We start from the raw sequence: 21344 nt of genomic DNA, 5'->3' as shown, positions 1-21344 counted from the left end.
GTTTTTATGTCCAACATATTCTGTTTGGCTTTTAAAAGCCACTGATTTGGGCTTGTGAGCAATTTGTGATAAAGAATATATCTGTCATATGTAATGTGACATTTATAAGAAAAATGTATATAAATTACACAAAGAGCATACAGAATGGTTCAGCTTCATCATAAAAGACAATTGAGCCAAATCAAGTACAGAATCATCTGGAACAGAATCATTTAGATTTGAGCCAAAAAATAGGATAAAGTATTTCAGATCACCACAAGATATAAGAATTCTTAATATACAAATATTATCATCATACCAGAAAATGCCATTCTTTAGGAAAAAGTAGGGGTTTTAAATCTAAAATATCCTTTGCCACTTTAATAAAATGATATGATCACTTAAATTTAACTGGAAAAACCTCAACATTAAATGAATTGTATAGATTAATCTATATGGAATAAAGACTGAGACAATAGAGTAGGGTGACAGCATAAAAAAAGAAAGGTAAGAAGGAAGAAAAGAAGGAAATAATGAGTCCTAGAGACTAGAGGTGGTTCAGTGACCTGACTAGTTAGGATTAAAGAACAAGAAATGTAACTTTCCAGACTCCCCACAGTGCCTCAATAGACAGTTCAAATAGCTCTTTTCCATAGGTAGCAGGGCAGAGGTGGGTGTGGGAGATAGGAGGACAGAATCAGTGGAAAGAAAGAACTGAATTCATTTCAGCAACATGATGACTCTAAAACTATGTCAACTCAGGTACTAATAGTAAAAGGGTAGAAAATTGTCATCATGTCACGTGTTGGATCCACGTAGATGTCTAATTTGGATGTCAAAGAAAATAAATAATAACCTTCATGGGTCCATGCACCTAAAATTTGAGGAAGTAAGTGTAATACAAAGAAAAAATACAGCTAAATTCAGAATCACAGGAAAAAAATGTCTCTAAAGAAACTGAAGTTTAACAGAGCATAATATTGTTTTTGTGTAAAGAAATTAATTGTAATTTTCACATGATCATTTAAGAACAACTCTTTATAAGTATTTTCAATATGTACTGTAGGAAACGAAAAATTACTATAATCTACCTGTCACAAAATTCATAATTTCATCAAATACTTTACTATTTTAAAACAACTTTTTTTCTTTACTAATAACACTAAAAATCTGACTTACCAGGCAGCAGCAGTGGCCCACCAGCCAATCTGTAATATGTCTGCTATTGATGGCTATAAAACATAATAAAAATGTCATTATGTTGGTCTATGCTTGAGTGTCCCATTGAGAGGAAGTGATTCACCCATGGATGATACTGACCACATATGCTGAGCGATGTCCTGCCCCCTGCTTTGGTGCAGCCCCAGGCTCACATACTGACTGATAATCATAAGATTTGTTGAAAGCATAAACCGATATATTAACCAGGTGTCTCATCAAACTTGGATCAATCTCTCCAAAAAATCGTCCAATCTGATAAAGAAAAAGCATAATAAAGTTTCAAATGTAAGCCAAACATGAACAGCTGAATCAATACAGTGAAAAGAAATATTACTAAGAAATCATGAACCAAAACAAGAACTTAAAAACAAAAGCAAATAAGAAACCTGCAGGTGTCAATGTGAAAAGAACCAAACTGAGATTAAGTACTGTCATTACTCAGTTTATTTTATTTGTGGGTGGAATGGACACAGATTGTTACACATCAAGGTCACAGTAAAATGCCTCCTAGTTGAGTAGAATGACATTAGCCATGGGAAACCAGGAGATGTGGGTCACATGGTTCAGAGTTGCAATCATACAGGCTGAAAAGGCCTAGAGATCTAATGTGCAACCAAAGACTATAGTTAATAATATTGTGTTGTATACTGGAAATGTAATTTTAGGTGCTCTTCCCACCTCTCCAAAAGGATAAATATGTCAGATAATACGTCAACTGAATGGACTGAGGTAATAATCAGGTATCAAAGCATCTTGCTGTGCACCTTAAATAAATACAATGATGAACAGAGCAAATGCCTTCCAGGGAGTAGTAAGTAGGAGAAAAAAGGGCTGTGGTGGACTGGGGCAAGTCTCACCTAAAGGGGCAATCAATAGACTCATGTCTAGCAAAGAAACGACTGTCATTCAAGAAACAGTCCAACGTAGAGAGATCTTCTGATGGGTGTGTGCAGAGAGAGAGAGAGAGAGAGAGAGAGAGAGAGAGAGAGAGAGAGAGAGAGAGAGAGAGAGAGAGAGAGCTTGCATACCAGAAACACAGATTCAAAATGAGGGTTTCTTGGGTGAGCCTAATAATAGCCTATGTGATGCCAATTTGCAAATTTTGAACTAGAAACTAGTTTCCAACTAGTCATATACTAAGGTAGATATTATCAATTGATAAATATTTAATATGCAACAATTTTCTGAATTTCTTAAAGTTGAAAATAATTTCATATCATATAAAGTCTTTAATGATAACTTGGTGATAAAGAAAAATCCATTAGCAAACATAATGAAAAGCTACGTTTAGCATGTATGCATTACAGTTTATATTAAGCATTTTAAAATTTATGTGACAGAAATAAAACAATGCATAAATTTCTGCAGTGTTGGGAGGGGTTTTGTAATGTTGATCAGGGAATATACATTAAAAACCCTGTCTATCTTACTTGAGTCACATACCTGATTAGTATATTCATCATGATTTGCCATCAAAAGAAACCCACCATCATCTAGAATTACACAATCCATTACCTATCAAAATAAAAATAATAGTCAAAACATTGTAGGAAGAGTTGAAGGCTGTACTATTATTATTCCATTAATTATAAAAGATTAGAACAACAAAAATAGGAGAAAAATTCAAATAACTATCTATTCTTGAGCATATCTGTACAGGAGATTCTGATTAAATTATGGGAATGCATACACTGATATTAAATCACAAGCGCTTGATATTCATGCCACCAACTATTCAATTAATCTTTACCACTTCAAGTCATCTAAGTGACCCAGGAAATTGGACAAAAATATTTGATGATATATAACTGTTTCACCTCTTTAAACACATACTTAAAATTATGAGAAGAAAAAAATTTTAAAAATCAGTTACTGTTATAGTTTAGATATTAGGTGTCCCCCAAAAGCTCATGTGTGAAACAATGCAAGAAAGTTTAGAGGTGAAATGATTGTGTCAGTGCATTCATCTCCCGATAGGGATTGAGTGGTAACTCTAAGCAGGCTGTGTAGCTGGAGGAGCTAGGTGGATTAAGGCATGCCTTTGGGCTTTATATTTTGTCTATGGTGAGGGGAGGTCTCTCTCTGCTTTCTGTTGCAATGTCCTGCGCTGTTTTCCTTCACCACCCTCTTCTGCAATGATGTTCTGCCTCATGTCAGGACCCAAGGAACGGAGCCAGCTGTCTATGCATTGAGACCTCTAAAACTGTGAGCCCCAAATAAACTTTTCCTTCTTTAACTGTTTTTATCAATCTTTTGGTCACAGTAATGAAAAAGCTGACTAAAATCATCATTATATTTCAAAGATTAAAAGGAAAAAGCAATCAAGGGATTATAAATATTGTATATTTTCGTATTTAAAATGTTGGTTGCATAACTAGAGAAAACAAAATCCTCATAGCTGAATTAAAAAAGAAAATTCACCCTGAAGTGTAGGAAAAATTCCCACCCAGTTGAAAAGTAAGAAAGTCTGTAATATATACACACATATACATATATATATATAATATATGCATGAAAAAAATATATATATATTTGGTATCAGGGATGGAACCCAGGGTGCTCAACCACTGAGCCACATCCTCAGACCTTTCCATTTTGTATTTTGAGACAGGGTCTCACTAAGTTGCTGAGGCTGGCTTTAAACTTCTGATCCTCCTGCCTCAGCTTCCAGTGCTGCTAGAATTATAAACTTGCACTGTCGTGCCCAGAGAAAGTCAATAATTTTTAATGATTAAAAATAATTAAAAACATTGCTTACCAGTTGAGAACATAATACATTACATTTTCCTAATGTGGAAGTACCTTGCTAAAAGCTTTGCTTTAAAAAATACCTACTAAATAATCTGTAAAATGTGAAAGCTATACAAACAATTAAAATTATTGGCTTATAATTTTGCAGAGGTAGGAAATGATACCTCTGTTTCCCTTGGACATACTATACAGGTACACATAAGAGGACCAGAAGAAAAAAGTGGAATATGTCATTCTTTACAATTCTTGGCATTATCAAGTATTATATTTGTAGCATCTTCAATTTTTGAATAGTTAATCCACATTTTCAATTTATCAAAGACAAATGGTAGTAATACAAGATCCAATCCTTGTAAATAAAACTTTGAAATAAACTATGTAACTATGGGTTTAGTTAAAAAATGTTTTCCATCACTATATATAGTGTGAACAAATACAGAGAAAGTACAGAAGATGAGGCAAGACTGTATTGGGAACCATAAGATTGCTTGGGTTAGAAACTTCCCATCCAGAAATGTAGTTGAAGACAAATATGTAAAAAGAATCTAACATGATTTTTTTTAACTTTCCTTACTATGTGAATATTTAAAAAGCATTTATATTTAGAAATCAGTGCTTATCACTCAGTGGTTAAGCACTTGCCTCACATGTACAAGGCCCTGGCTTCAATACTCAGCACTGCCAAATGAGAAAAGTATAAAATAAAATTAGGAATTAAAATCATATAAATTCAAGTTATACCTATTAATCAATTCACATTTCCACATAATTTTCTAGCATATGATTAAAAATTCATGCATTCCTTTTTACCATTAAAGTCTTAGTGAGCAAGAGTAACACAATAAAATATTGTATTTAAATTTATTTTTAAAGAGTTTTCTTACATCACTGTTTCTTTTGCAGTCACAAACTGGACCAGCACACTGAAAGACAGAAATACAATTATTATTTCACATTTGTTAAAAAGTTGATTTAAAATATACTAAACAATATTAATTATTACTGTTAGGGTTTTGGAATAATTTATCTGGAATTAAAATAAAATAATAGTCTAGTCCACAAGAAAAGTTTTATAATAATATCAACTGAAATATATACTAGCATTTTGTTATACATTTGAACTATATTTTAATTTTTTGATTAATTTAAACAAAAAATCTTCAAAACATAGGAATTCATATTTCTATTTTAATATTGTGGCACTGAAAATTTATCTTGTTACTGTATAAGGATATTTTTTCTTATCCGAATTTTTAGAATATTGAGTATAGCAAAAAAAAAAATTTTTTTTTAATTATCTTACCGGATCCCTGATTGAGGTCTTGGTGAAATTCTCTATCCAAGAATTTACATCAATTTTGATTCCAACAACTGAAAAATAATTTGAATTAATTTAAAGGGATAATTAACTATAATAATACTGTCAACAGTTCATACAATAGCAAATAAATATTGTTTTGGAATAAAATATTCTTATAAAGATGTATTTCTTAGGTTCTTCACTAAGAAATAATGTAAATAGTTCTTAAACTAGTCCATGAACTGTAATTAATATTCATAAGACAGTTTATTTGTTAGCTAGAATCTAGTCAATTAACTTATACTATAAGCTAAAAAAAAGAAAATAGTATCAGAGATAGCTTCCTAAACATGAAGTCATTCAGTGGTATATTTTAAGAGGCTATCCTAACCCTACCAGTGCATGTGACTGATTGGTGCTTAGGAAATACTTGAAGAGTGGAGAAGAGTAGATCCATGGGCAAGTGAATCAGTTGCTAAGAGAATAACTGATGGAGTGAAGGAAGGAAGAAGTGAATGAGTGAGGGAGGGAGGGAGTGAACTCATGAAGTGGAATCACTGATGGGGTATAAATGTCCTCAGCAGCAGCAAATCAATCACCTAACTTTAATATGTGTACTTTCTAAACTTCAAACAATGCTGAATCACACAGTGAAAAAATAAAAAATAGTTTTCACTATATTGCATTTGCCACTTCCAAGTCTCATTGGTGCTCAGTTTTACAATGTTTTTCTTTGCTCACTTATTGTATCGAAAGTCATTTTCATATTTTATTGTACATGTGATTGAACCCTGTCTTTCTTTATCAGATATATAGTAACCTAGTGTATACATTAGCTATGATGTATCTTTCCCCCAGTGATGGAAACCTAATGTTTTATGCTTAAATTATTAAAAATATTTACACCCTTGGCCACATAATTTTGTATGTATTGGAAAGTAGGAAAGATCTGTAAGATCACTGGATCAATCCTAGGTTTAATATTTTGTATTTGAAATTCTGATATATTACACTAAAGTGATTGCATAAACTGAAGCATATTAATATATACACTTTGAAAATTCTTCAACATCATATACTACTATCAAGTTGATTTTATTTCCAATTTTATAGTTAACTATATGTTTTTAATTCTGGTCATATTTATATATATATATATATATATGCTTACCTGCAGGTTTAAGAAGTTTTCCTTGGATAGAGATTTCTACAGCTTTGCTTACCATAATGCCTGATTCATATGCACCAGGTCCACTTTCTAAAAAATAAAGATCAGATAAATGTAGATAAGTCATAATATTAAATTTCTTTCAATAGATACAATATAGTGTTTTGCTTTAAAATTCTAGTGTATAGCCAGGCATAGAGGCACACTCCTGTAATCCCAGTAACCCCAGAAGGCTGAGGCAGGAGGATCACAAGTTCAAAGCCAGCATCAGCAATTTAGTGAAGTCCTAAACAACTCAGACACTGTCTCAAAATAAAAATAAATAAATAAATAAATAAAAAGGCTTAGTGGTTGAGCATCCTTGGTTTCAATCACTGGCACCAAAATGAAAAAAAAAAAAAAAAATCTAGCATATAAAATCTATAAGAGGCACGTTATCCCTTCTTTCTCTCATCTTCTTTTATATACCAGGATAAATGGAATTGCACTAATTGATTTATATTGATTTAGGAACATGAATTACTCAACTTGATTTCATCTTCTTTCGCAGTGTAAATCTCTGCTTTATGACATCTGCTAAAATATTGGGAAGGCTGCTAAATGAAGTAGGAAGAATGATTTTGGATGCATAAAACTACTTTGCCTTTTAAAAATCCTTGGACAAAACTGAAATTCTCCAAACTTCAGTTTTGTCACTTGTAAAAACAGGAGTAAAAAATACCTACACTCAGAGCTCAGGAGAATTAAATCAGAAAGTTACTTTTTTAAGAACCTGATAAAATAGTTTAAAAGATGGGCTATTATGTTTATAAATGTTACCTTATGTAATTAATATGGACAAAATGCTATTAATCAACTATATTTAATTCATTAAACATTGTTTCACATATTTTCAGTTGTGACATGAAGGATGAACTACATATGTTTCTATTTATGAAGCATGCTTTCTAGATATGCTACTCTACATTACTGGGTGACTTTGCTGGGCATGCATTTTACCTCTTAAACTAAATGGATGCTTCCTTTCTATTTTCCTAATGTCTTGCATATGCTGTAGCTTAATAATGACTATTCAGAGCAGTTAACATAAAATTTATTGACTAGGGGGAGAGAAAGTAGTAATAATAATTTGTTTAAAAAATATAATTGAGAAAGCTGAGTTCCAAAGCAATACTTACTGTTAAAGTAGGGAGCAGTGAAAACATAGTTATCATTATCTAGGCTCCTTTTGTAGAAGCTGTCCTCATATGTCTCTGGGTTTTCTTGCCAATTTTCTCCAGCCCTAAGGAGGAAATGGTTCATCATTTGTATTCTTTAAAGTCCCCCATAACCTACTTTCTACTTTCTGAAAACACTGAGCTTTATACATATGTCTACCTCTCAGGTGTGTCCAGAGAAGTTAGCAATAATTGAGAGTGTAATGGATACTCATTATAAGCAATATATCAGCATGGCATTATATGAAGAACCAGAAAAAGCTGAATCCTAATTCAGCTATTTGCTAGTAGGAAATTATGAATGTCAGTTAATAGGTTAATTAATATTAATGGCCTCGGTGCCTACTCAGTGCACTGAAGGAATGACTCTTAAGATAAACAGAGATTGGGTGCATTAAAGAACAATGAAACATTGAAAAGCTACACAACTGTTGCCGACAGGTTATAATCTATGCTCATTTAATAGTTGGGCTTGTGTCTACAAAGAGAAAAAGCTCCTTTAACCTCTAATGAATTTTGTAATAAATATATATGACTAGCAACAGTATCATTGAAGAATCCTATGATATCATTTTTCAAAGAAATGGGGGATTATAATAATATAAGCACCTTAAACAGTGACTCTAATTTAATCTACTAACAATGATCAGTTGCTCTGAAGAAGGCTTCCTTATATAGTCTTGGCACAATCCTTTGTAAGGTACTTATTTTTACAGATGTTATTTGAACTTACTCTTTGGGATAAACTCTGGTAATCCCACCATCAGTCACAACAAACCGTGCTTTCACTCCTTTGCTGGAACAGAAGATAAAAAGAAGGAAACTTCCTATTAAACTTACTCAAAGATATTATGTTAGGTGTTGGTGATATAAAAAGAAATAAAGCAAGAAGTCAAGGTAAACATGGGTGCAAGACTATGTTTCAGTAATTAAGACATAATAATTGAAGTATCCCTGAAGAAAGTACTCAAAGGGAGTAGCTTAAGGAAAGCATCTCCTAGGAAGTAATGATGGAGGTGCATTTTGAAGATGAACAGGAGTTAGGAATGAGAAGCGGAAGACATCACATGGAGAGCAATGAATAGGTATTAGGGAAAGCTCATATACATATATGTGAGTGCTGCTGTTTGGTGTAAGAAGGGCATAAACAAAGTAGATAAACAGTAGGAAGTCAAATTTCAAGAATAAGCTTCTTACAAATGATCAGCTCATGAATGACTTTGAAGTTCAAGCTAGAGAGCTCTATCTTTATCTTGAAATTAGAACTCTATTTTAGGAGTAAGATTCTGGCAGGTGTGTATTGTAAGAAGAATAACTGGGAGCTGTGGTTGGAAGCATGGGAAACATGAAAGACAGGAAAATCAGTTGCTGTAATTTCTTAAGGTCCTAAAATTCCATTTTTATGAGGAAAAGAGGAAAACGCTGTTAGAAAGATTCAGCATTTAGTAAATCACTGGAAATGGGGTGGGGAGATTATAAGTGAGAGTCTTAGATTTCTCATTTTTTTGCTTGGATGTATGGGAGATGCTATTAGAAAGTCAGCTAAATATTCACTAGAATATTCCTGTTTTACTAAAAACACAGAAGCCACACAAACATGCCTATTAATTTGATTATTCATGCTGAAGTATAAAGCTGAGTAATGGTAGATATTAATACTGAAATACATCCACCTGAGAATGTATGTTGTCAACAGTGTAAAATGGTTTTCTTGAGAAATTGTTATTAAGGACAAAAAATAAACTTTACATTTTTGAGGCCCATTGTCCAAAAATGCCCTGGGAGGAGCTAAACTAAAATGCAGAAAGTATACATTTTTATTAATAAAAACAAATACTTACATATTTTTCTGTTTACTCCAGTAATTTTGGACAAGTTCATTTGTAAAGCCTGCATCCAGCAAGACTCTATTAATCAAATCTGTATTACCTAACAGAAAAATGATATGTTCAATTATACCCACATTGTTTTTATAATGAGGATAACAATGAAGCAAATACATTTTCCATTTTACAATTTTCATTTTCAAAAATTTAGACTATTTTCATGAATTTAAAAATAAAATTCCATACTCACTTTGCCTTATTTTTTTGAGATATGGATGGAATTAGCAGTGGAAAAGTCAATTCCAAATGAGAAAAACTTTTGTAAAATCAGTATGATCTTGACTTAAAATCTTTGTAAATCTAAGAGACACTTGAACCATGCCATGATGACAAATGATGAGGAAAGAGACTTCCTTGCTTGCTTTCAGTTTGGTTCTGTAGATGAGCATGGTGGGTCCAAATCAACAAAATTTTCATGGCCAATTTTAATAAATCTTATATATATGTATGTAATTGTGTGTGTGTGTGTGTGTGTGTGTGTGTGTGTGTAGATAGACATACATATATCCCATAGGATTGGTAAATCTGAATTCATCAAGTAAAAATATTAAAGAAAAATTACGTTTTGCTTTAAGTTTCATTTATTTTTTTTAAGAAAATGTATTTTAATTCTCCCTCCTTTTAAAAAGAATATAAGATAATCATGGAATAAATTTGACTTTATGAACAATTCAATAAACATCCTTTTTTGTTTTGGAGCATGGTAAGAAACAAAACAGCCATCACAGATGAGCTGGACCCTGAGACTGGCTTCTGGATCCTACTGTATGCTTTCAATAGCAGAGGCTGCAGGTTGTCCTTTCTGGAGTATCCAAAGAGCATACCAGCTCAAATTCAAAGTAAAAGAGGGAACAGATGAGGAGGACCAAAGGTTAATTAATACATTCTTAAATAGTGTCACCATCTTCCCCTTCTCCTTGTCTTCTGCTCTAAGCCCATGAAGCTCTGAAGGTACCCTCTAAAATTTCACATTTATTTTATAATCTCATTTTATTAAAATAAGTAATGTATGGTATTAGTTAATATTCAATTACTTTAAGAGTTGGAAGAGGCTGGAAACACTTTAATTAGTTTAATTTTTTTATGTGGGATTAAAGGATCAATTTGATCCGTATTTTTGACTGTTTCAACTCATACTAGGAGCTGTCTTATATTACTTTTAAAATGCATTACTTTTAAAAATAGATCACTTGGAAATTAAATGATGTACTTTTTAATTGTCTCCAGTCCTCTCAGGTAAAACAAATAAGACTATTATTCTAATTTGTAATATAAATCAAGGTTATAAGCAATTTTATAATGTTGTTCAGTGTTTCCTTATGCTCCAAGTGTCTTGAAATATGTTTTCTGAAACTGGTTAAATAAAATATATAACTAAATTATCAGCATTACCCTTTACCATTTTGTATACTCAGTTTCTCATAAACATTAGTTAAGGGAGAAGAAGGAAGGATGTGAGGACAATGATCATTCTATATAAAATATATTTAGGTAAGTTAGTAAATTCATTTAAACGTTAAGGGAGAATCATAATTTCACTAGTGCATCAGAGTACAGATGCTTTTACAAAGCAAAATTAAATGTGACTGTACTTCTTAAGTAAAAACCTATTTAGATACAGATTTCAATGGCTGATAACTACTTTTCAAGTTTTATATGTTATTTGATAATAAAAGACAAAAACATAAAGAAAATCTAAGTTTACAAACATAATCTCTTTTTTACAATTAAAAATGCTCTATTTTCTCTGTTATACACATGGTTTTATATATAAAATCATCTCAAACATTTCTATTTGGTTATAGGAGAGGCAGAAAAAAGGTAAGGTGAAATAAAGAAAGAAACTGAAGAATAGACAAAAACCTATGGATTATACTGAAAGCAGTTTTTAAAACATATTTGCACTCGCCTAAAAACTAAAGGTAGTAGAAAAAGAGAAGGATTCCAATTTTCATGGTGTTCTGAAAATTACATGCTAAGATAAGTATTTATGATAAACTTGTCATTTCATAAAAGAGTAATTACATTAATTTTGATGTCCAATTCAAGGACTATTAAACAACCTATTTCAGTTCTCCTGGGAATGCCTATTACTTGAAAATAGGACATAAACAATGACATAAAATAACATTAGAAGGCTCTGGTTCAATTGAATGAGCTTTCACTGAGAAGAAAGGTTTGGAATCATCCCTTTAAGGCAGGACCAGTGGAGATCTCAGGCTCCAGGGATATTTTTTTAGAGCGGTTCTTTTTTTTTAAAAAAAATTTTTTTTAGATGTTGATAGACCTTTATTTTATTCATTTATATATGTGTGTTGCTGAGACTCAAGCCCAGTGCTTTACACATGCTAGGTTGTGGCTCTACCACTGAGCCACAACCCCAGTCCTTCAGAGTGGTTCTTGAAGCCACTTGCTAATCTGGAGTCACTAGAAAGACATTTCTTCTTGTATGTGATAAATTTAGAGACAGCTTTAAGAAGATGGGGTTTATCACTTTGAAAATTGATAAATTGCTTTGTTGAGAGAGAGAGAGAAAGAGAGAGAGAGAGAGAGAGAGAGAGAGAAAGAAGGAAGAGACAGGAGAAAAGACAGAGGGATCAAATTGTTAATTTTCCCATCAAAAATTCAGAATATATAAATAAACAAGCACACCAATAAACTAATATGATTATCATAATGTGTGATATGAACCACGATTTAACCACTCTAGATATAACCACACTGAAGCCATTGCTGCAAATTAATGTATACTTACATGAAGGGTTGTTTGGAGTTTTTCTATCAATAAACTCATTGAAATTTAGAAGAAATTCAGTGTTGTTATCAGATGGTTTAAGGTCATTGCAGTAATCTCTGAAAAATATATTTTAGAATATTAGGTATTAAAATCAAAACTTCGCAGGGTAATTAGAAGTAGCAGAAACAATGTTTTTATTTTTTTTCTACTAGATACATGACTTTGCAAGCCTTGTTACCCCTATTTCCTCGTCTCCACAATGAAAGAATAGTTTGTCAGTACAAGGTGAGATTATAGAAATTCAGGTTTTGTTTTATTAAATAAACAAAAAATTGTATATTTATTAAATAAACAAAAATATTACATATTGTAGGTTTTATGGTTCTCATCTAGACATTAAAACAGAAATCTAAGTGTTCATTAAAATATTAATAAACTCATTATATATTAAGGGTTTAATGAGAAATTACCATATTCAAAATTGTGAAAAAGTGGCATTGTTTTACATATTTGTATCTTTAATTCCTGACAATCAGGGACTTAATGCAGACTAGTATTCTCTGCATTCGATCGATTGCAAGATTTTGTTTTGGCATATGAAGAAGCTACGTCCTCACGATTAAAAATTTTGATACTCTATCTTGCATTTGAATCAATCTCTTAAGCATCCATAATTTTGTAACATCCTAAAGTTATTATTTGGAAAATATAATTTGTGTAGGAATTCCAAATGATGACATATTTCATTACACAATATTAAAAATTTACATCCATTAATATCACCACTGACGTCACCAGGTAAGTCTATGTTGGGAAACTGTCATCTTGTAGTAGTGTGTACAGTGTTCCCAAAATTTTGATTTTTTTGTTTGAAAGCTTGGATTTTGTCATTGGCAACAAATATGTGTAGTTGTTCTCTTCAAAGTAAAAGTCTCACTAATTCATTTTTGAAAAATGTTTGCTGAGTACCCCAGATTGAATAATCATAATTTACCTTCATCTGTCATTTTTTTTCAGGTAAATATTTCATTTTAAAGAAGGCAAAAAGCACTTAGTTCATCTCCCAATTCCAACAACAAATAAGTGCCCTTCTTTGAGGCATCCAAGCTATTCCCGGATGTTGGAGTACTTCAAACTTCATCCCCCCTTTTATAGGGGAAAACTTATAAACTTAATAATTCTTAGTGCTTAGGTGTTTGCCTCCATGTGGGTGCCTCACCTGGGGCCTTACAAATGCTACCAGTGCTCACAGTGACTGGCTTGATTTTCACATGAAGTTATCATGTTTGTTGTTGCTTTTGCACTGTCAGCACAAGTATCAATAGATAAACAAGAAAGAAGGCAAACAATATTTAATATCATTATGAAAATAATCGTCTGGAGCCACTGGAACCCACAGGGTTCTGCAAACCTTACTTTGAGAACTGTAGTTTGAAGTGATTTGGAAATTTAGAAAAAAACATAAGGCAACATAAACAAAAACCTCACAATGCTAGTATCCAGGTTAATATGACCAACAAAATAACTCAAATATTCAAGATAAATGCCAATAAATAGGGAACATCTTCAAATGCTAAATCTCAGAAAATAAAGCAGAACTGACTGAACTTCAAAAACAGTGAAACCATCATTTACAAAAAGAGGCAAGGTTTAGAAAGTATAGTCAGGTGTGGTGGCACACACCTGTAGTCAAAGGTTCTAAGGGAGGCTGAGGCAGGAGGATTCTGAGCTCACAAGGGCAATGTTGTCAATTTAGCAAAACTCAATCTCAAAAAAAAAAAAAAAAAAGGGGGGGGGGGGGGTTTACATGACTCAAACTCTGAGTTCCTGAGAGAGCTAAATTCAACATCTTCCCACAATGCTAAGCTATTTTAGAAATAATACCAGTGTGTAAATCAAAAGACTAATACAGTGAATTATGATCTCACAGAATTAGAAATTGAGGGCAAAGTTTAAGAAGGGCTAAATAAAATGTTGCAAATAATTATTAATAAAATCACTTCTGGAATACCACTGTTATTTGAAATCCATTTCCAAAATTTTCTTTGTTCACTTAATCTGGAAATAACTTTCTCAAAAGCTATGTGACATTTTAAAAGTAAGGAAACAGATTCCCTAATCAATGTGCTTCCTTCATGAAATAAGCTTGGAACTTTCACTTTGTGAACTTTTGTTGCCACAAAACTGGAAGTCAAAAGCACCTTTGACCTCTATCAATATTAGGTTTTTCGTATTGTGACCCATCCACTTAGACACATTATTTTGTCCTTGCAGGCTCAGCTGTGCTCAATTTTGAGCTCGTCTAAAGATATTATCTACCTTCTGATGTTTAGTAGTGGCAAAGCTTATGGACATGTTGAAATTACCAGTAGAGAATTACTGAATCAGGATGGAAACAAAGTAGGAATAATTTGTAGAAGGGAAGCGGGTGGAATAAATCCCCTGGTGATAAGAATGATCCAGAGGATGACAGAAAATCACACACTACAGAGCGCCTAACTGAAGTATTTGAGACACGAATGTGTAACTAAACAGACCTGCACTGTTGTTGGTTAGTAAGTCTAATGTGAGTTCACCATGGGGCTGGGAGCTTGAAAACGCAAAGTATCAATCATCCTTTTAGGTTCTGGTCCCAAAGGAGCCATGTTGTGACAGTGGGTGGCAATAACTGGTTAACAAAATGGCTAAGCCCTTTTCCCCCAGGACACATGAAAAGGCCTTCCTGATACACATTCTATGTGGCAGTGTTTCTCTAAAAGAAATCAATTTTAGACACATTGATGATTAATTAATCTCTCTCAGGAAGAAAATTCCTTAGTGCAGATGAGGCGACAAGATGGAAAAATGACTATAAAGGCAAAAAACAAAACTTCAATTTGCTTAAAATGCCATCAAGTCTGGAAAGCTATGTCTTTGGTCATTTTGTATTTCTGATTAATGGGATTTATAAATTGCTTGGAAACTAACTATGAACTTAAAAGAGCTTTGAAAGAACTATGGTGTTAGAAATTTGATGAATTAGAGAAAGTCTACTATTAGAGTGTCCTTGCTCTTTTCCTACTTTTCAATAAATTCTATTACATTAAAAAATAAATTTGGCAAATTATTTCTAGAATAACTAAAGTGAGTTTGTTTTCATTCTGCTCAAGAATATGTATAATGTAGGTCATACGTCGTAATTTAGCAGTTAACCATGGGCTATCACACATTGCTATTTCTTTCTCATCCTGTTTATTTTTGCTTATCCAAGAAAATAGTAAAATGAATCCATGTTTTAGACTTTGCATGCTATTGATAGGTCATAGACATATGTGTGATGTGGGAATATGAGTTTCAAGGAATGATTCTATAAAGTGAACCCACTGTGCTGACCTCTGCATGCTTTCTCTTAAAAAAGCCATTTACCTGCAGCCCTGCCTGGATTAAGTCACTAGGATATGTTACATTCCTCAGTAAACAACCTGTTATCTCCAGGAGAAATGCAGGCCTGAAATGCTAATAACAAAGTTATCCTATCATTTTTGTGACCAAAATACAGACCAGGTGCAAAAACTCAAGGAGATAAGGATAATTCCCCTCATCATAAAATCTGTAAGAACAGATTTTAGTTAGAACTGGTCAGCATGGGCCAAAGTGACCTAGAGTTGTTCTGGACCTTTTTCCACACACAGTAAGAGACATGGAAGTTTGAAGTCCTGCTGTCAGTCAAAAATCTAGAGGTGGACCTGAGTGGTGTCTGGAATCCTCCTGGAACCCCCCACCCCCCAATTACAGTGGAGGGCAGCAGGAGCAGGCTGTCCTTGCCTCTCAAGAGGATGCACTCTCCCTGGAGAGTCGCCTTTTCCTATCCCAATAAACTTTGTCATTGTTTTCCCAAGTCTCCAGTCCTGCCTGGAATCCTCTCAAACAAGAAAAAAATTCCAGACAGGGACCTCTGTGGCTGCTTTGCTCTGGCTCCGCTGGCGGTGGGTCTTGCTCCATGCATTTATATTCTCAATATTTTCCTTTCATAGTAGTTTTAAAATTTAATGAAACTGAACACATTGACTATTAATCGGGATCAAACAATTTATTTAGGAATTAACAAAAATGGTTTATGCTAGAATTTGGCAGTTATTTTAAAACATTTTAACACCCTTTATTAGATAATATTCCTCATACAACTACTACTACCTCTTACTACAACTTTAGTGATACCCTGATGCTTATTTAGAGTTCATATCTTAGAGCTATGATAAATACTTCCCAGGCATTCTCTTGTTTAAAGCTAATAAGAACTCTATAAAGTAGATATTATTTTGCAAATTAAGAAACAAAGGTACAGAGAATTTGAGTAATAGCCACAACAATGAACACCTGATAAACAGACTCATATATGTACAGTCTTGCTCTAAAACTTGCCCTGTTCTCAATAATAGCATCAGAAAAACTTTATTGGTGCCACAAATATCTCTTTTCATAGTTTCTTTTTTTTTTTTTTTTTACTCCAATTTTCTACTCCCTTTGAATACACATTCAATACTCACTTTTCCAGGAACCCTTCCCTACAAAAATTGTACTGGATGTTCTTTTTGAGATACCTTCACATTTACACCTTCAATGTACATATAATACCTTGCAGTGATAAGGAAAATGGCTCAAATCTCATCTTATTTAACATCCTTAAAACGGTTTTCTGATCTGTGAAATGGGATAACAATACTAATTTATTATGGAGTTGTTCTGAAGAGTAAATATTCTGTTCAAAATGGGGCTTAGCACATATTAGGTGGACACTCATTGATTTGTCCTAAGAGCTACAGTTCTCCCTGTGCAGGTATTCGTGCCTCCCTTAAACACACACATGAATCCCAGCCTTCCAGTAGCTGTATTGCTATCAAATATTACTTAGGCCACAGAAATGGTCCATATGTTCCTCTCTGATGAACTACATAAAATCCATTGCTTAAGAATTAGAAATTGGAATTGTATTCATCTTCTTTGCAGGCACCTGGATTTTTTTAAAATCATCTTTTCTGGCCTGTCTTATGATGAAGCTGAGAAAATCAGTCTGCTATTTAGTAGCAGAGACAAGTGAAGAGGATTTCCAGAAAGAACACACACCTGCGATGCAGAGTTTAGTCAACATGGGGAGGGCTAATTTTAACCTTATTTTTGCTATGTTAATGTTTAGTTGGAAACTTTTGTTTTCTAGTAAATGTTCTCCTTAATATTTGTAATACAATGGAGAACACTGAGAATATTATTCTTTCTAATTGAAACTGGTTTTAAGAGTTTTAAGTTATTCAAAATAACGAAGTGAAAGTTGTCCAAAGGTACTAGTGTGTGAAAAGTCCTAATAAAATTGCAGGAATTATTGTTAATCATATGATTTAAAAAAATTCTTCATATATTTATTCAGCACCTATAGCATGCGAGGCAATGGGTTTGATATTGGGCATTAGATGGTAATTTAAATAGACGTAGTCATGGCTCTATCAAGGAAAGTGAGTAAAATGAAATGTGGCCAGTACTCTGCTGGTAAGGGAACTGTAGTATTCTCTGAAGTAATCAGCAGGGATGCATGATCTAGCGAAGATGAGAAGGAAATTCCCCAGAATAAGAAGCATTGAGGCTGAGGTTTGGAATGGGGGTGACAGAGTATGCATAGGAGAAAATAGAAAAAGAGAGTAAGTGGTAGATGGTACAGAAAAACAACATTAACAATAAAAACTGCATGTAGGAACTGAGAGAAGTTTAGTGTGCCTAAAATTTAGAGCAGGGGTGGGCAAACTTTTTCTCACAGGGTCACAGAGTATGTGATTAAGGCTCTGTGGGTCCTAACAGCTGTGCCAGGACTACTCAACTCTGCCTCTGTAGCAAAAGCAGTCAGAGACAGTATAGAAAAACAAGCGCATAATTCACAATAGCTAGATTGTGGAACCAACTGCAGATAAATGGATAAAGAAACTGTGGTATATATACACACACACACAATGGAATATTACTCAGCCATAAAGAAAAATTAAATTATGGCATTTGCAGGTAAATGGAGGGAGTTAGCGAATATCATGCTAAGTGAAATAAGCCAATCCCCCGAAACCAAAGGTCAAATGTTCTCTCTGATAAGTGGATGCTGATACATAACGGGGGCAAGCAGAGGGCGTAAGTGAAGAATTGAGGAATGCTGGATTGTATAGAGGGAATGAGGTGGGGGGAAGGAAAGATTGTGGAATGTGACAAACATCATTACCCAAAGTACATGTCAGATTACATGAATGGTGTGTCTTTACAGCTTGTACAGCTAGAGAAATGAAAAGTTGCTCCCCACTCGTGTGTAATGAATCAAAATGCATTCTGCTACCACATATATGTAAATAGAACAAGCAGACAAATAAACAAACAATAAATAAATAAACAAGCACATGTCACAGTGTTCCAACATAACTTGATGCATAAAACAGGCAGCTAGTCTGAAAGTCCCTGATTTAGAATCTGGGAGACCACGTGGGCATAATGAGAACTGGTATCAGAGCGTTTTAAAGGCAGAAAGTAGAGATTGTCACGAGGACAACAGACAGCAACTGGTTAGTATCAAGTAGATGTAAAAATATTCTTCATATTTTAAAATAGTCACCAAATAGAGGCAGGACTGGGAAGTAAACAGGGTGTGTGAAGGAGAAGTAGGAGGGGGCTGGAGTATCTTAGGGGCAAAAAGACAGTGCCTCCCACAGTGCAGGGCAGGTGAGAGCGACAGGAGCATCACATGGCACCGTGTAACCTGGTAAAACTGGCACGGAGTGGTGATGGCTGAGCCCCTGGATTTAAGGGCAAGGGAGCAGTTGACGGAAACACACGGGTTTCAAGCCTGCACTTTGGAGGGGGGCCCTTCTCTCACTGATGCAAGAGCCTCCAAAGAGGACAGACGTTTACAAGGCACTGAATCTGAAGCACCATGAAAAAAAAATTCCTGCAGGTTTTCGTGAGATAGGAATATCTCATACTGAATTACGTAAGGTAGACAAAGTCTGAACAGGGATACATGTGGTCCTATGTTGTGATAGGATGTCAGAAAAACCACTCGTGACGACTACTTTTGCTTCTAGACATTAGGGCCATCATGGCAGATTTGGGAGCCATCAGCCTACTCTGCAGGCAAGGATGGTGGCTCGTGGTGTGAAGGCAGACTCGGATAAGGGAGCTGAAGGAGACACCCTTTGCAGCACCCTCCCCATCAGCAGAGGAGGCAGCCGGAGAGGGAGCAAGAAAACCAGAACAGAGTGACATCAGGGAAGAAGAGGCAAAGGACTCAGGAAGGAACACTCAGCAGTGTCCACACTGAAAGAAATTCAGAGACATAAGGGTTAAGTTCTCACGAAGCTCAATTTTTGTTTCTCATTTTTTTAAAAAAAATATTTTATTGATTCTTCTTAGTTATACATGACAGTAGAATCCATTTTGATAAAATTGTACAAGCATAGGACATATCTTATTCTAATATGGGTCCCATTCTTGTGAGTGGGCAGGATGGTGGGGTTCACTTAGGTATTTTCATGTGTTCACAGGAAAATTATATCAGATTTATTCTACTGTCTTTCCTATTCCTAACCCCTCCCTTCCTTTCATTCTCTTTTGTCTAATCTATTGAACTTCTTTCTCTTCCCTGCTTTATTGTGGTTTAGCTTCCACATATCAGTGAAAACATTCAACCTTTGTTTTTGGGGGACTGGCTTATTTCATTTAGCATGATATTGTCCAGATTCATCCATTTACTAGCAAATGTCAAAAAGTCATTCTTTTTTATGGCCAAGTAATATTCTGTTGTGTATATGTACTACAGTTTCTTTATCATTTCATTGGTTGATGGGCATGTATGTTGGTTCCATAGCTTAGCTATTGTGACTTGTGATGCTATACACATCCATGCACCTGTGTCAATGTAGCATGCTGATTTAAACTTCTTTCCATATATACTGAGGATTGTGATAACTGGGTCAAATGGTGGCTCCATTCCTAGTTTTTTGAGGACTCTCTGAGTGAGATTTTTAACTGACATTTCTTAAAATGTTACATTTATTCCCTATTTAAAGTAGAATCAGAATTCAGAAATTCACTTACACAAAAATAAAAGAGTAATAACAGAACAATTTTTATGAGCCCTTTTGGTTCTTAGAGTAATTTATTCAAGAAGTATGAAAAATAAATAATACAAGCTTCTCCATCTATTTATAATTTAGCCTAGACTAATAGGAATACTATATGTGTCTGCTAGTGAGTATAAATCAAAAGCTAAGAAAAAAAAATGCTCATGGATTATTGCATAGTTTCATGTAGTCACATGAAAAGAGATATGTTACCCACATAAAAGCTATTTAGGGTTAGAGAAGGGAGATTATATGAGAGAATTAAAACTGAATAGAAGAAAAAAGTTCATGTGAAAAATCATGTGAGGCAATGTCACAATATTAAAATAGTTTCCCAGAAATCTGTGCTAAACAAAAATTAATTATGAGGTTAAAACTTTCCAAATACATATGTGCATTTATACATATCTATGTATACTTATGTATGTGTATGAATGTGAGATAAATACACAGAATTTTTTTGCATGTGTGTGTATATATATATAATACACGTACACACATGTATATATTCAGAAGTACAAATACATAAATACATAATTCTCTACCACTATTGAGAATATGTTTAGTTCCACAAGAGCAAAGCCTACATCTTTCCCATTCACCACTGGGTGCTTGAATTATACATAGCAAATTGCTCAATAAGTATATGAATGAATAAATGAATGGACAACCAGGATACTGTACAGTTTCAAAAAGTTGTTGTCTTAGGTTTCATAATTTGACATACTCAGAGTAGTTCTGACCCTGATTTAGAATATCTGCTGAAGGACTTACCCAACCAAAATGATTGTAAAAAAAGGGAAACAAAACATAAAAAACCCGAAACCAACCTTGGTGCTATGAATGTATAGCCAGATTCTTCAAAGTTATCTGGCTTCAGGGTTTCTGAATCTGAAAAGATAATGTCACAGGATTAAATAAACAACAGAGCACACATTCCAAGTTACTATGATAATAGGAAT

At 33.8% G+C, this 21344-nt stretch overlaps 1 protein-coding gene across 13 annotated transcripts in view; it reads right to left on the bottom strand.

Annotated features, from left to right (window-relative positions):
* Positions 1-21344, bottom strand: part of CACNA2D1 (calcium voltage-gated channel auxiliary subunit alpha2delta 1) — a 455544-nt gene that overhangs the window by 15877 nt on the left and 418323 nt on the right. For all 13 annotated transcript variants that reach the window (XM_079151110.1, XM_079151106.1, XM_079151111.1 and 10 more), the window contains 11 exons: positions 21213-21273; positions 12278-12375; positions 9478-9565; positions 8370-8432; positions 7598-7701; positions 6423-6509; positions 5255-5322; positions 4836-4874; positions 2644-2715; positions 1300-1452; positions 1159-1211 (listed from right to left, as the gene is read on the bottom strand). In XM_079151110.1, the coding sequence (XP_079007236.1) occupies positions 1159-1211; positions 1300-1452; positions 2644-2715; positions 4836-4874; positions 5255-5322; positions 6423-6509; positions 7598-7701; positions 8370-8432; positions 9478-9565; positions 12278-12375; positions 21213-21273 (886 nt within the window). The remainder of the gene's footprint in view (positions 1-1158; positions 1212-1299; positions 1453-2643; positions 2716-4835; positions 4875-5254; positions 5323-6422; positions 6510-7597; positions 7702-8369; positions 8433-9477; positions 9566-12277; positions 12376-21212; positions 21274-21344) is intronic.

Source organism: Sciurus vulgaris (assembly GCF_902686455.1).
Source record: "Sciurus vulgaris genome assembly, chromosome: 8".
In the NCBI taxonomy this organism is placed as follows: Eukaryota; Metazoa; Chordata; class Mammalia; order Rodentia; family Sciuridae; genus Sciurus; species Sciurus vulgaris.
The sequence above is the reverse complement of the archived record's forward strand: the minus strand, read 5'-3'. Positions and strand labels throughout refer to the sequence as shown.